Here is a 14,932-nt window from a genome sequence, read left to right as displayed (position 1 = left end):
CAATTGAGTGCTGCCAGGTCAAGCTGCACACTTTCCTGAGAGCCTCTTCAGAGGTCAAGGACATGTCCTGCACTCACTTGCTGCAGCTCCTGGGTTAAAGGCTCATCCACAGGAAGCAAGATCCTGCCCTGTATCCATCTCAGAACCCCTTTTCCTCTTCTCCCCGTGCCTTCCCTAAGGCTGCCTCTGGCAATAGCTTTACGCCCATATGAAACCATAACTGTGGCGGGAGTGACTGCTGTGGCTGTTCTTCTTACCAGCACTCTTGGACAGCAAAGAAGTCGTGTTTCCACACGGAGAGCTCTAGCACTGTGCCTTACCCTTGTGCAGCTTCTCTCTCAGCGGCCCGGCTCCCTCATTCTGCACGCTCTCAGGGTTTCAGGAACTTCTCTTGCAAGGTCTCTTGAGACCGTGCGCCTCTGTGCTGCTTCTCCAGGCTTTGGGCTTTCTCTCACCCTTTGAAACTTTCCCAGAACTGCGGTGACTTTTCTCTGACCTCCGGGAACCGGCGCTCTTGAGCCCTGACGCTCCGGCTGGCACAACCAAGACCTGGAGACTACTTTGGGATGTCAGCTTTCCCAGCACATGCTGGATGAAAGCCTCATCTGAGCAACACCAGCTAAAAATAAAAACTATTCAACTGGAGCTAATGGCGGCCTGCCATGAGTTATTGCTCATTAAAGGGAATTGTCAGATGCTTAACTTCAGCTAATCATTTCCTGCTGTGAGATCGGCCTGGTATGAAGCATACTCAAATGTGGGAAGGGGATTCACAATAACTAAATTTAGTCAAGGGTGTAATTTACTTGGGCTCCCTCTGTAGTTAATGAGAAGAAAGAGGCTCCTGCAGGGGGGCATCCTGCTCTGCATCGCTCTCGGGCAGGAGCAAGCACGGCTCCTTGATTGCTGGGAGAAACCAGCACCCCAGCTAGGTGAGTGCCTGCTGTCCTCTGCTTCATCTCCTGCCTGGAAGCAACAACTGGGAAGCTTTGTTACTGCGATCCTCCCAGGAACATCCTTTTTTCATCACAGCAAGACTACGGGGAATTCTGCAGAACATCATCTTTGTCAAACGGCTCTTCTTGCCCATTTCCAAGAAATATTAGCTATGGAATAAAGAAACAGTTGCGTTCTGAATGTTGTGTGATTAATTTATTTTTTCCAGTTAATTTTGGAAGTTAGTCTCGTTTGCATGTCTGGCAGTGATCCCAAAAGTCAAAATTTGAGTTCTCACATTACAGTGACTGGAAAGTTTGTCAAGTACGTCTGCTTTTAGCAATGTAGGTTTCTTTCTCTGTTGGACTAGAAACATTTGCATGAAATATTTAACTCCGTATCTCTCTTTAAATTTGGACTGAAGTCGTTTTATCCACATAAATGGAATTGTGAGAGTCCTGCCAGATTGATTTGTGCTTTTGGGCATTACTTCCAAAGTGAAGCTTCAAGTGATGTTCTGAGATACAAACAGAAGACTTTGCCGAAGCTTCCCAGTCTGCTCATTTCCAGGCGGTTATAAAGACAGGGAGAACATTTGAACTTGGAGTGAAATTTGCATTAAGATTTTGATAGCAGCATTTCAAGGTATCTTTGCGCTGTGGGTGAAGCAGGGTCCTATGCTGCATCCCCTTGTTTCTTCCTTGCTGGCATCTCAGATGCAAGCAGGACAGGGCACAGGTGGGAGCCAAGGAGGACTTCAGGAGAGTTTTGCAATTTCATTGCACAAGTTAAATGCACTTCTAATCTAAAGGGCTTTCCATGCCAGTTGTCCTTTATCTGTGTCCAATGCGGGCACTGAAAATTTCCTCATGTTCACTTGGGACCTGGTACAGACGCGTTGCCTGAGAAGTCAGTTTATCTGCTGACATTAAAACTTGTCAGGTTCATTATTTACATTTGTCATGAAGCAGTGTTTAGCATTTTCACTTGAGGAATAGCTGCAAAGTGACTTTGAATTATCCAGATATTGCAACCTCCCTATGTTTTAGCAAATCCATGCCAGATTTTACATGCAGAATAGGCTCTAATGCTAAAACTGGGATCTGTCCTGTCATCTGCCTAAGCCACAAGGTTTTGTAACCCTGACTTGTGCCAATAAAAATGTTTCTCTGAGCATGTTTTGGACATTGAATACAAAAGCACAGAAGAGACCAAAGAAACTGCTTATTGCTCCTTCGGCCATCTTTGCTGAGTAGAGCTTTACCCCTTTAGTGCTGGAGCAAACAGGAGGTGGTAGAGCCCCAGAGAGCTCATAAAGCTTCGTGGGGCCTTGAGATGTGACCTGGAGCCTACAGCCTTTTGGATGCAAGAGCTGCTCTTGGACAGGGCCGGGGGGGAAGGGGAGGAGTGAATTTTGGTGGCTTGGATGATCCTTGTTTGTTTAGTGCGTAATACTAACATAGGGGATGTGCTTGTGCACAGGGGGAGTCTGGGTACCTCCCTCTTTCCAGGATTTTCTGCTTCAGAGATTCCTGTCCTTCAGGAAGCTGTAGCTTGAGAAAGGACCGAGTCAGTCTTTCATTGACATCTGATTCAATTCTGTCTTTGTCATAAATGTTATTTTACAGCAATCACTGAATATGGGAAATGGGCTCTGCTGAGCAGAGCGGTGTTAATTTATGTGCTCATTGGTCAGATTGTCATTATTGGCTTTCATTCATGAGTGGAATTATTTTTGTGGGGAAAAAAAAAAATTGATTTACATGCACATGCTAACAGAATTACCGAGGTCCCACTCTGGCTCGTCTTCTCTGGCTTCTGTGAAAAAATCCTTTTCTCTCAGGCTGTTTTTCAGGGGTGAGAATTGGAGCCGTGCCTACACCCTCTGGTTCCATGTAATGATTCACCTCTTCTTAGCTCAAGCAGGAGTGTGTCCTGGCATAGTTATGCATCTTCATAGCCCTGTTCTGTATTAACGTCTGGTTATCAAAGCATACTTCCCTCCTATCATAAACAGTCTACGGTTAGTATGGATCAAAAAGAGAAGCCTTTCCCACTTCCTGTTACAGACTCGGGTTCTGCAGATGGATCCGATGCTGTGTTATCCTGGTCAGACCTCTGCTCCCCTGTGTGCTGTGGGGAACAGGGAGGTAAAAATAAAACGTCTTGGTGTTCAGTTCCAACAGCAATTCCTACTGGCTCAAGTGGGAATACAGCCATACCGCTAGAAGACATCTGTGAGGTTTTTGTTTTTCCTTTCACCCAGCATTGCACAGAGCTGGAACCTTCCATTTTCCAAGTAAAAGAGCTGTGCTTTTGTAGCCGTCTGTTCACTGCAGCAACAACAGCAAGCATTTCATGACTCTGGCGGTGTGAAAGCTCTGAATGTTAAAACTCTTTGCACTGGCTGTGTATCTGCCACAGTCATATTGCCAGAAGTTTCTTGGAGATTCGCTTAGGGGTGTTTTGGAAACAGTCATTTCTCCTCGCTGAATGACTGGGTTGGCCAGGAAGTCCATCTAGCCACACTCATCTGCTGACCTCCACGCACCCGTCCCGCTTCACCAGAGATCTTTTTTTAGACAGGCCTACAGTGACACGATGACCACGCAGTGCAGCTCGCTGCCAGCCCCGCAGTGCCTGCAGAGCTGCTGCGGTGTGCCTTCAGCCACTTGTTTCTGTGGGTGCCTGAATTACTGTACCATGAGCCACTGTGTCGCACTCAAAGTGCTCACTGGCTCTTCTTGAGCACAGTCTGCTTCCAGACAGCTCTCAAAGTACACTTTGCAGAGCGCATATGTGCTAGTGCTTTGCAAGAAGAACACAGTAATGTGTTCTGCTTGATCCACTCCGTGTTTGGATCTCCACCTCCTACCACGTGCCATGATAAATGTGTTTGTAACGGTACGTGTCACAGAAGCAGTGCAGCTCACACAAGCAGGGTTTTGGAGGTCGTCCCAAAAGTCTTTCCTGGCAGATTTCATGTGTTTCATTTCTCTGTCTGTTGTTAAGCGAGCTCTGCTCTTTCTTCAGCTCCACTCTTGCCTTTGTGACTGTGTCAGGTTGACCTGTATTATGTATAAAAAAGTCATTCTCAGCAGGGATGGCAAATAGCAAGTGTGACTCATTTAAGAACATGGCCGTATTGGCAATTCCTTTGGGGGAGGGGGGGAAAGATTATAAATATTGTGTATGGATTGTAGGTGTGTGTTTTTGGACAGCGCATGTTTGTTCATGGTGGGGAATAAGACAATGAGGTGGGAGTGCTTTGTACAAGTGTTGGGTACTGAGCAGAGCCACCCAACGCTGGAGGTTCTCATGGTGTCTGGGTAGCAGACATATGTCCTTTCCATTCTGTTTCCCTGCCTGTCCTCCATCTAGAGAGCACACTCATGTCCAGAAAGAAGACAAGGCTAGGGCAGTCTCCATGTGCAGCCTTGAACTGCTGCATGGCCAACCAAGCCCAGGTCTCCCTCCCTGATCCAAAACAGTGGTGAGCTGGAACATGCAGCAGGCAGGGAGAGTGAAGGAGACTTGATATCTTCTAGGGTCATGTGCCTAGTCCTAGGGGTATGGAAAATAGGCCATTCCTGGTAAACAGCCTTTTCCATTACCATTGCCATGACCTTGAGCAGGAAAGTCACAAGCCTACTTCAAGTAGGATTGTTGCACTGTGTAACACTCCTCATTACCCAAATCTTCTTGAAACTTTTGGGCTGGCAGTATTCTTCACTTGCTGGTCTGGAAGCCTGGCGGTCAGTTTGGAGATCATTACTGGCTGTAGGTTAAACTTCAGACAAAATTCCTACAATTGGTGATGGTAGTCTGTTGGCCAGCTGTGGGACTTTGAGTGTTTCTGCCTCACTACTGCCTTTTCTTGGGTGGCAGTGGAGAGTTCCTGACAGTCCTTGGGCTGGTGGGGTTGGATCAGACTCCATTTCACCTCCTATCAGCTCCCTTCCATTACTAACAGGTAAATTGACAAGGTGCCTTTGGATCAAGGTTGTAGTTTGGGCTATGCTGCTTCCAGGATGTAGTAAAAGCCTCTCTGTACATTAATTAACAAAGACATGGAAGATAGTTTGTCCACGTTTTCACTCCACCTCTTGCCTAAGCCCTCTCCCCCGCAAAGTCTGTGTTACACGTGCCTTCCCCAGATTACAACCCTGAAAGTGACAGCATGCAGAGAGGTAAACAAAAGGATCAGAAAATCATTGCGCTTGGAACAGACCTCTAAGGCCATCTAGTTCAACCATCAACCCATCCCCACCCTGCCCACTAACTGTGTCCCTCAGTGCCAGATCTCAACATTTCTTGAACACCTCCAGGGACAGAGACTCCACCTCCTACCTGAACTCTTTCAGCACTTCTCCTCCCGTGCCTGCAGCACAGCTCCCATTGCAGTAGGACTTTCTGGTTGGGGGCATGGAGAGCAGGGTGAAGGTGCACACACTCTATGAGCTGGCCAAGCGCTCAAAATCACCATCTTGAGAGCCTGAATTGTGCTGATGCAAGGTGTGCTGAAAAACTGCCTGAGCATCACATGGAGCCCACCCCAGGAGGCTGTCTGAAGCCCATTGAATGGAAGATAAGCTGCCCACAGACAAATATTATCTCGCGCTCGTTCATTTAACGCTATTACACATTCACAGAATATCAGCAGGAGCTGGCTGAAAGTAGGCCTTTCTGAGATAAGACTCCTGCTTTGCCCTGATGGAGGAATGTCAGAAAGTAGTGGACCAGAAAGATCTGAGCAGCTCTTCCTGGGATCTGCCATCTTCCCAGGCACACTCACTCCAGCTCCTCCCGTTGTCAGAAAACAGACGAGTGTATTTTCTGCTCTCAGGGAAATGGACTTTGACTTATTCTACTTGGTTACAGTTATTTCCACATGTTCTAAGTACATGATTTTTGATGCCAGATACGTAATAAATCATTGGTTTGACCTCTGACTGAGGCTGTCTAGTTGTGATGTCTCAGAACTGCACTTTACAAGGTAGGCTGCAATCTCTGCTGGCTTCTAAATCAGAATAAGCAACTGTTCTCTGGGAGGGCAGCTCTCCCTCAGCATGTGCATTACCCAATATCCGCAGTGGTGTTTGTTGTTGGACTGAAAGTGACTGGATGCACCAGGCTGCATTCGTGTGCTGTAACTCATGTTTTTGTTTTCTGCTGGGTTGGTTAGGAGACTCAGAGATAAGCATCTACAAATGTGCAGTAATGTTAGATGACTGCTTTCTGATGTACAATATGAGACATACTTTATGGGAGTGTGACAGAATTTCTGAATTCTGTAAAAATAAATAAATAGTGATTTCTTCTTGAGCTGAATGAAATAAAACGTCATGGTCCCCGGTTGCTCCTGGGGAGGGAGTTGCTTTTGCCACAGTTTCAGGAAGGTGAGAGCAGGACACTTGTTCTTAAAGGGCAATTGAGAAATGTTCCAGCAACTTGTTTGCTTTGTTTCTAAAGACTTACTGATATTGGCACATTTTTGGTCATTGCTTCGGGGGGTTGATAATCACAGTTGGATATGGTTCAGCAGAGTCTCCTGCATAGGACATAATGAAAATCTCTGGTTTAAAGCCTGCCTTGTATCAACTTGGGTGTTTTCTTTGGTTCCTTTGAACAATTTGTCATCTTCTGTAATTGTTCATTTCAATTTCATAGTTCTAGAGTAGGTTTGAAGTCTTCTAACAAATTACTTTCAGGGACAAAGCAGATAATTTCAAGGTGCTTCAAATAACCTTCAAAAGTTAATATGCAGTCAAACCAACAGTAATGTTATTGGGTCTGGCTAGGACTGAGAAACATTTATGTCGTCATGACCTGACAAAGTATTGGTGGCTCTCGGGTCTCTTGTAGTAATCTGCTTTTCATGCCTAGCTTCTTCCTGGCAATTCACAATGAAATCTGTGAGAAGAAGCTGAGAAATTCAGCACTGAACATGAAATTCAGGCTCTCATCAAAAACTGGGTAACTGTGCTGCCTGTGACCTTTCGTAAGGACAGATGTGTGGTAAAGTGTGTAAGATTGTAAAAGATGCATGTTGCATGGCATATTCCTCTCTGGCATGCAACGAAGATTACACAATGTTCAGAGGTCACAAAATTTTCCATTGAAGCATCTTGTGTTTTCATGTTGAGGAATGCCAAGTGTTTGATGTGAGCTAGGAAACAGGAGAGGGGCTGTTTTAATCCGTTACATGCACTGTTTTCTTGCAGAGGCATATTCGGTCTCTTCCAATGAAAACGGGGGCAAGTCCGATTCAGTGGCCAACTTACAGCCCCAGCCATCCCTCAACTCCATCCAGAGCTCTCCCGGCCCCAAGCGCTCGACCAACACACTGAAGAAATGGCTGACGAGCCCCGTGCGCCGGTTGAACAGCGGGAAGGCCGAGAGCAACATCAAGAAGCAAAAGAAGGTGCGAGATGGCAGGAAGAGTTTTGACCTCGGCTCACCAAAGACTGGAGATGAAACCACTCCTCAAGGAGACAGCGCAGATGAGGTGGGTGTTGGTGTCTGTTGCAGGAGAGAATCTCTGATGGTGGTGGGTGATTCATGCTTAAGCGAATGTAGCTCGCTTAGGGTCTACAAGAAGCAGCGAATTGTATGAAAAATTAAATGGATTAAAGCTGTGCTGCATACAGCACTGTCTTCCAAAGAACAATGTAATACACAGGGAACATTTCAGAGTCTGCATTTATTGTTATCATTTAACGAGATGTTTTTTAATAGCCTGCTGGAAATCTGCCAAGGACAGAAATGAAGCTATTTCTGAGCAGCTGTTATCACTCCTTGCTGAGGTTCATATCACCTTTCTCCTGCTATGGCAGTGTAATTCCTTACTGAAAGAGAACACTCAGAGAAATAGCCACATTTCTGTTAAACCAGCTGCGTATTTGTAGCTGCAGTTTCTCTGCAGGCATGTTCTTTGCTAGAATGGCTCTTTCCTGATAAAGTGAATGTGGAATCAGGCAGAAAAATGGAGAGGTTACGAACTGAAAGCAAATAGAGAAACACATTTTGAAAACTGTGCATCGAGTTCTCATTTAAATTAGAAAATGTTTTTCTGTCAGCATGCAGACAGATGTAACTGCCTTAGCTCTTATCTCACACAGTACCTATATTTTCTGAAAAAAGCAGTGCACAAGGATTAACAGGCAAAACCATACATTTTTAATTGCTTCTTTTTTATGATACTTGGTATTACCTACAACTCTCTTCACTGCCATACAGAGGTAGTTTCAGTATTACTAGTGGACTCAAAGCCTGGTGGTAGGGATCAAATGTCTAAAAAGATAAAAAGAAGCCCCTACTTGCCTCTAATTTTATTTCATTTTTCTTAGAAGAGCAAGAAAGGTTGGGGAGAAGATGAGCCAGATGAAGAATCTCACACACCTCTTCCTCCTCCTATGAAGATTTTTGACAATGATCCAACCCAAGATGAGATGGTAAGACCTCCCTTACTGTATTAATTTGCTGTTCTTAAACATTTTCTTAAAGCATTTTTTCATGTAGCTGTCTCATAGTCATTTCACGGAGTTCTTCCAGTGTCTGGGCTTAGGTGTGTGCTTACAACAGACATCTGTGTGTGAATCATAACCTGATACCTTTCTATATTTACAAATAGTGCCTGATGAGCAGTTTAGCCTTGCTATCTCATTTTATGACAGGTGTTGTGTGTTTGTGTTGTGTGGGGTTAGAAATTCCTCTCAGGCTGACTGTGCATGTTCTCCACATAGGTTTTAAAAGTGTCATAGAATCACACAATCATAGAATCATGTTGCCAGTGGCTGGCAGTCACAGTAGCAGAGGTATTTGATGGCAGCCTGGGCCTGAGGAAAAGGACAGGTGATGGATGGAGTCTGCCTGAATCCAAAATACCACCCTTACCAAGAGCTAGATAACTTGTGCTCTGCACAACCCTGACCCTAACCTTTCTGTGTGATTGTCTCACCATACAACCTCAGCTCTCAATTGCTTTAAACTTTCACATGGGAAATCCCACCAAGTCATATCATTCAGCATTTCTGGGTTATATGTGTATCAGCTCCACTTAGTGTAGAAGCTCCCAAGGGACCTGAAGTTTCTCTCAGGAGTGCAGAGGGCCTTGGTCTTTGAGTGCCATGTTGCCCGTCATAGTTCTCAGCTGTTAGTTTGGGTCTGTAGAGCATTACATCAGGAATTTGTTGCCATAGATGGTGTAGTTGTTCACAGAGTTCTTCAATTACTGTTTTGTACTTGAGCTGTGAATCTTGAATCTGTGAAGCTTGAATCTGTGAACTTAGTTATGAAAGTGTTTCTCAGATAGCACAGGTCCTGTCTGTGCGTATGCTCTTTACCCATTCCCAGTGCTGGCATCTCCCTTGCAAAAATCCGTCCCCCCATCTAGCTGCTTCCTGCTTTCCTGCTGGCATCTGTTTTTAGCACTGACACTTCAGTATCTCTATCCTCTGATTGTAATTACTGCATGCCAAGAAGCAAGGATAGGGGAGATTAATATAATGTTAAGAAAAGAAAAAAAACACAAAAAAACCCGACCCAAACACAACAACCCAGAATGTTCTTGGGTATGGTTCAGGCAGGAGTTTGGTGCAAACAACTGTGGGACTCACATAGCAGAGTGGTGGAGGAAAGGGCTCGGGACTCACTGCTAATCTGTCAGGAAATGTTACAACATGATGGTGGCAGCGAGGCCAGAAGGAAGCAGCTGGAGGCGCAGACTGCTGCCCTCTGAGCACTGCGAGTGCTGCTCTGGTGGATCCGTGCCCAGCACAAGAGCTCCTGGCTTGCTCTTTGGGGCTTTTAGCTACATGTTTGGGGGGTTGTTATTTAAAGAAAGCCAGACAAGACAAAACAGCAAAACCCTGCTCTTGTTGTGGTCGTTACTTTTGTTTTTTAACACGCTGTGTCATTTCACTATTCTGTAAAAACGTTTCTGACAGCACCAATCTTGTGGAACTAAACTGTTTTCCTCTCCAGATGTCAGAGCTTTATAGAGCATTTTGGCATCCTATTTCTTCACTCAGTCCTAAAAGAGAGGATGAAATAGAACAAGATGCATCTGAGACCTTTTTATGTTCTCTTTTTCTTCCCCTATTCGCTTTATGTCCCTAACTCCCTGGCACCAAAGCCCTGCGTGAGCGATGTCTGAGCCATTCTGGAGCCAAAAGCTCTTTAACTGTGTTACTTGGTCCTAGATTTTGGGCATGTCCTGTTACTGCTTGTTTGTACAGCCTGTGGGTTGGGGAAGAAGCAGTAGCAGGAGGGGACATCCACGGTGCCCATGTGCAAGACAGCAGTGATCACAGATCACAGAGATCACAGAATCATTAAGGTTGGAAAAGACCTCTAAGATCATCTAGTCCGACCATCAACCAATTCCCACCATGTCCACTAAGCTATGTCCCTCAGTGTCACGTCTACCCCTTTCTTGAACAGTGATAATGCCTCGCTGCTCTTGGAGGCCCATAACCAAAAAGTATCATAGATCTTCATATTACAAATTTATATTACTCAATAGGGAATTGAAATGCCACTTTTCAATGTGCCCTACACAAACCAGGCTCTTTCGTTCATCACAGAAGTGTTTTGCTTCACCCTGAAAGATTTTTAGGCAGCAAACGCACCTGTGCTCCCTTTAAAATCCTGCCATTCTATACTTTTCAGAGATACTGAGCAATTTCAGTTAAAATAAGTGAGAGCAACAGCTGCTCAGTACCCCCAAAAGTTGGACTCCTCCAGCAAGAAGGGTTATGTTAGGCAGTACAGTCAACGTGTTTGTCCAGTATCTCTGCTCTCAGCCTTTTTGATCCTAGACGTGTCCGTTGCATTGAAGGTGAAACCTGCTGTCTGAGCTTTTCCATTTGTATGAGTTTCCTGCATTACCAGCCTAATTCCTCAATTACCAGCCTGATTACCTGTAATTTTTGTTGTTGTTGTAATTAGAACTGTTGATTAGATGTATTATTTGAGTGAAAGATGAGACTACAAGGGGCAGGCTGTTCTCTTTCCTGTTCTGTCATGAAGCTTCTGGTTAAAATTAGCCTCCTTTGCCTTTTCTGTGTCCTGAGGCTGTGTCACTCACCAAAGGGCTGCTGGAAGAGATGGCCCACTGCCTAATTCCTGCCATCACCTTTCCACTTACTCCCCAGCACTATTTGATCTCTTGTTCATTGGCACCTGCCTGACGACTTTGCTGAAATAGGTGCTCTGCAGAAGACCTTTATCAAGCGGCTGAGAGATGAATCAGCTTTTTCATAATTCTAGTGCAGATTTTTTAAAGAATTAGCCATGGTTTGTCTGTGTCTGCCTGCCAAAAGCTGATTGGTGAAAGGTTTAGAGTTTTAGTCAGTGCTAGTAGTTTGGAATAAACACTCATACAGGAGGGATAACAAATACCAATAAATACCAATTCCTGCAGCTGTCATCTGAGTACTGTTTTTTAGACTGAGGTTTCTTAGGACAAAGACCTACATGGGCTAAGAGGACACCCCATGTAGAGCACAAACCTGAAGCTGAAGCTGAGTAGTATGCAAGGATGCCATGCTTCACTGGGCATGAGAAGGTTTTTGGCATCACTGTAATGATGTCTTGGCGTGTCAGGGGGTTTGTACAACTGGCAGCTATCAGTCTGAATGTGAAGATGTCCAAAAATGTTGCATGAGATCAGATACCTGAAATTGAATACCTGTGACCAACAAGCAGAGATATAGCAGTGAAATTGATGTCACTAGGATAAGTCAGCATCTCCAAAGAGTGCACCGAGTACTTAGGATGGATGAAGTACACAAGGGCATTTTCTCTACACTGATTGCAGAGAGGGAAGAGAAAAGATACAGATTTTTGGATGGCTGAAGTTGCAGTGCAGGGTGTCGTCTGAGGAGTTCATGTGGAGTTGCAGTTAGTCTTTGGGGAAGGAACTGGGGAAGAATGATTTTATCCCCTGTAATTCCATGCGTACTTTCACTTATTGCATTTATTCAATATGGGGGAGGGGGTAATTTCTTACATCTGCAGTAAGAAGATCAATTTTCTGGAGACTGTAAGACCATAGATGTCCATGGAAGGAGGAGCCAACAGACATTCAGTGTATTGTAAGCTGGTTACAAATGAGCTTCAGTTCTTTGATGCCATTCCCTGGTTCCTGGCCTTGGAAATGCTGCAAAGGGATGTGCAGCCAGACTTGGCAATTCTATGCTTGTTGATACAGCAAAACTCTCTCGTTTGACTGTGCATGTGACTCTAACCCTCCTGCTCCCCTTCTGCATTCATTTTTTTCCCATCTCAGAAGCTGCTTCACTGATCACTGGTTTCCCGTTCCCTTCTCATCCTGCTAACTTTTCCTTTGCAACCTGGTGTCTTGCAGTCCTCTTCTTTGCTAGCTGCTCGGCAGAGCTCCTCTGATGTCCCAACTGCTGCGGATCTTGTCAGTGCAATAGAACAGTTGGTCAAAAGTAAGCTGGTAAGTTTAGCACTGTGAAAACAACATGGCTCTAAGGAAGGGCTTTACAGTCTCCCTCTGTTTCTGGTTTCCTTGCTTTCCACCTTCATCTGCTATGCTTTTATTAACCCTGTTTCAATATTGCACACTCTACATGTGTGGTCCCATGTCTATTGGAGGAGGAATAATATCCTGTTTCACATATTAGCTTCTCCTAAGTTTTCTCCCAGACGATTCAGAATGTTAATGTAAAGGCTATTCCTTTTTCTACATGTCTCAGGACCTCTAAAATTAGCTAAATGCTTGATTTTAGGGTGTTTCACTTGATTAATCAGGATTAAAGTAGATTTGTGATGCACGTACAAAGGTTTATTTCCTTCCATGTATTGGAAGGATGGAGAGGGCCAAAGCAACACAAAGAAAAGAAACCAATGATCATTGAAATACAGTAACTGTGCAAGCCACTTTATCTAGTGACTCATTTCTGAGGGTTTTGGCATCCTCTTTGATTGAGATGTTCGTACGTGATGGTAGTCTGTGTTCAGAGGGTGCAGTAGTAGAGTAAGTGGCAAAAGATCTTTTTGGTGCATGGGAAACTGAGAAGGACATTCCCAGAAAATTTACTCAGAATAGTTTTAGTCCATCGAGAGACTAAAAAAATTAAAAGTATTACATTAACCCAGTTATATGTATTTTCAGCGGGTTTTTTTTTTTCCTCTCCCTCCCATATGTGCTGTTGGGTCAACTGCAATTACTTTCCAGGGATTTGGGGGAAACTTTAATGGTCGTGGAATGTTACTATGTACCCAAGTGTTTGTTTCACTTTGTGTCTTACTTTGCTGCTAGGAATTCTTATTCAGTCTTTGGCAGAGAAAGACTGACCACATGTAGCCTAACCTTGGGTCTGGTTGTGATACAGGGATGTTTTCAGGTTGTTTTGAATTTGGAAGAGATTTCTCATCCTGGGGCTACTGGAACATCTTTTTACGCCTTCTGGCAAAAGGACATCTTTTCTGGTTTAATGCTATGTTTGGGGGAGGAGGGTTTGTATCAGAACCTGTCTCACTACGTCCTATGGGAAATTATGGCTCCTCTGGGTTTTAAACTGCACTGTTGATTGCAGAGTTGACTTGAAACAGGAAGTAACACTGATGCTGGAGTTCAAGGATAATATTTTTTTTCTATTGTTTTTTGGGGCTTTTTTAGACCCTTGAAGGAGGATCTTACCGAGGAAGCTTAAAAGATGCCACAGGCTGCTTGAATGAAGGAATGACACCTTCAACTCCCCCAAGAAACCTTGAAGAGGAACAAAAAGCCAAAGCAATGAGAGGCAGGATGTAAGTTCCCTTGTTGGTTCTTATTTCTGAAATATGCACCCAAGAGGACATGTGGCTGCATAGAAAGAATACTTTGTAGTCAGCGAGCGAGAAGGAACTGGGAGTAAAACTGTGTTTTGCTGTTTCTTCTTAACCTGCAAAAATACTTCAGAAAAGCATTTTGCACCCAGGAAGCTCATTTGCCTTCTTTAAGATTTACAGCTTTTTCCCCAGATAGCAAATACATGTTACTGTAGGAGCCTCTGGGCAGTTACACGTGGAATTACTGAGGTGTTTGGCTTAATTACAGAGGTGCCAGAGGTAAAATCATTACATGAAGGGGCATATATTGTTGACCCTCAAGGAAGAGTGCTGAGAGCCCATGAGGACTTTGTGAAAGAGATAACGTTCTTTTGCATTAGTGAAGGAAGGGGCATTATTCAGAAGCATTTGTGGTGGGAAAATGCTTTTGAAGAGTAAGTTTCATATGGAAAATGAAACTTCTGTGTTCCTAGTGATGGAAGAGGAAAGAAAGGGTGACAGCTTAAAAAGGTTGTTTTTTTTAACATATTTATACACTTCCATAAATACAACAAAAATAATACTTGTGCCTTCAGTGTTTATCATCATTATGGCATACCTTCATGTGCAGGCTGACAGATGCTGTTTCAAGTCCTTGCTTTTTTCTAGTAGGCCTTCATTCACGAGATAACTGACAGCTAACTGCAGGTTGTGTTGTAGAGCAGAGACCTTGCCACTGTAAGTGCACTGTAAGCATGGGGACATTTCTGACTCGAAGTGCTTCTGGCAGAGGGACCGGCAGCATGTTTCGTGTAATTAGCGGCTGCCTCCATCCAGATTTCCGAAATGCCAGGATGTTTGGGAGCACCTGCTAGTGGCTTTCAGCACAAGGCATCTGTCTTCTCTCCAGCTCCCCACTGTCTGTGCTCTGTCTCTCACTGTTTAATTCCATAACCATGTCAGGCAGCTTCAAACTCAAGCTTTGACCCCCATTTCCCACAAAACAGCAATTGAATCCTTGCACAGGCATGGGCAGTAATTTCCTGCCTCTGGCAGCATGTGTCAGTGGTTAGCCTCAGTGTTAGGTAGCCATCAGCCCTGATTGCTTCATTTCTGTGAGCAGCAAGACAGTGGTCCTAATAAAATCATAGAATCATTAAGATTGGAAAAGACCTCTAAGGTCATTGAGTCCAGCCATCCATCATCTACTGTC

General features: G+C 44.5%; 1 protein-coding gene across 1 annotated transcript in view; it reads left to right on the top strand.

Moving 5' to 3' along the window:
- KALRN (kalirin RhoGEF kinase) overlaps positions 1 to 14,932 on the top strand; it is a gene marked incomplete at both ends in the record, with an annotated part of 437,411 nt that overhangs the window by 386,994 nt on the left and 35,485 nt on the right. Inside the window, 4 exons of the mRNA XM_079539220.1 lie at positions 7,161 to 7,444; positions 8,286 to 8,390; positions 12,308 to 12,403; positions 13,589 to 13,719. Coding sequence (XP_079395346.1) covers positions 7,161 to 7,444; positions 8,286 to 8,390; positions 12,308 to 12,403; positions 13,589 to 13,719 — 616 coding nt within the window. The remainder of the gene's footprint in view (positions 1 to 7,160; positions 7,445 to 8,285; positions 8,391 to 12,307; positions 12,404 to 13,588; positions 13,720 to 14,932) is intronic.

This window comes from Tetrao urogallus (genome assembly GCF_951394365.1).
Source record: "Tetrao urogallus genome assembly, chromosome: 8".
Lineage (NCBI taxonomy): Eukaryota > Metazoa > Chordata > Aves > Galliformes > Phasianidae > Tetrao > Tetrao urogallus.
Note: the sequence above shows the minus strand (reverse complement) of the source record. Positions and strands in the feature narration are given on the sequence as shown.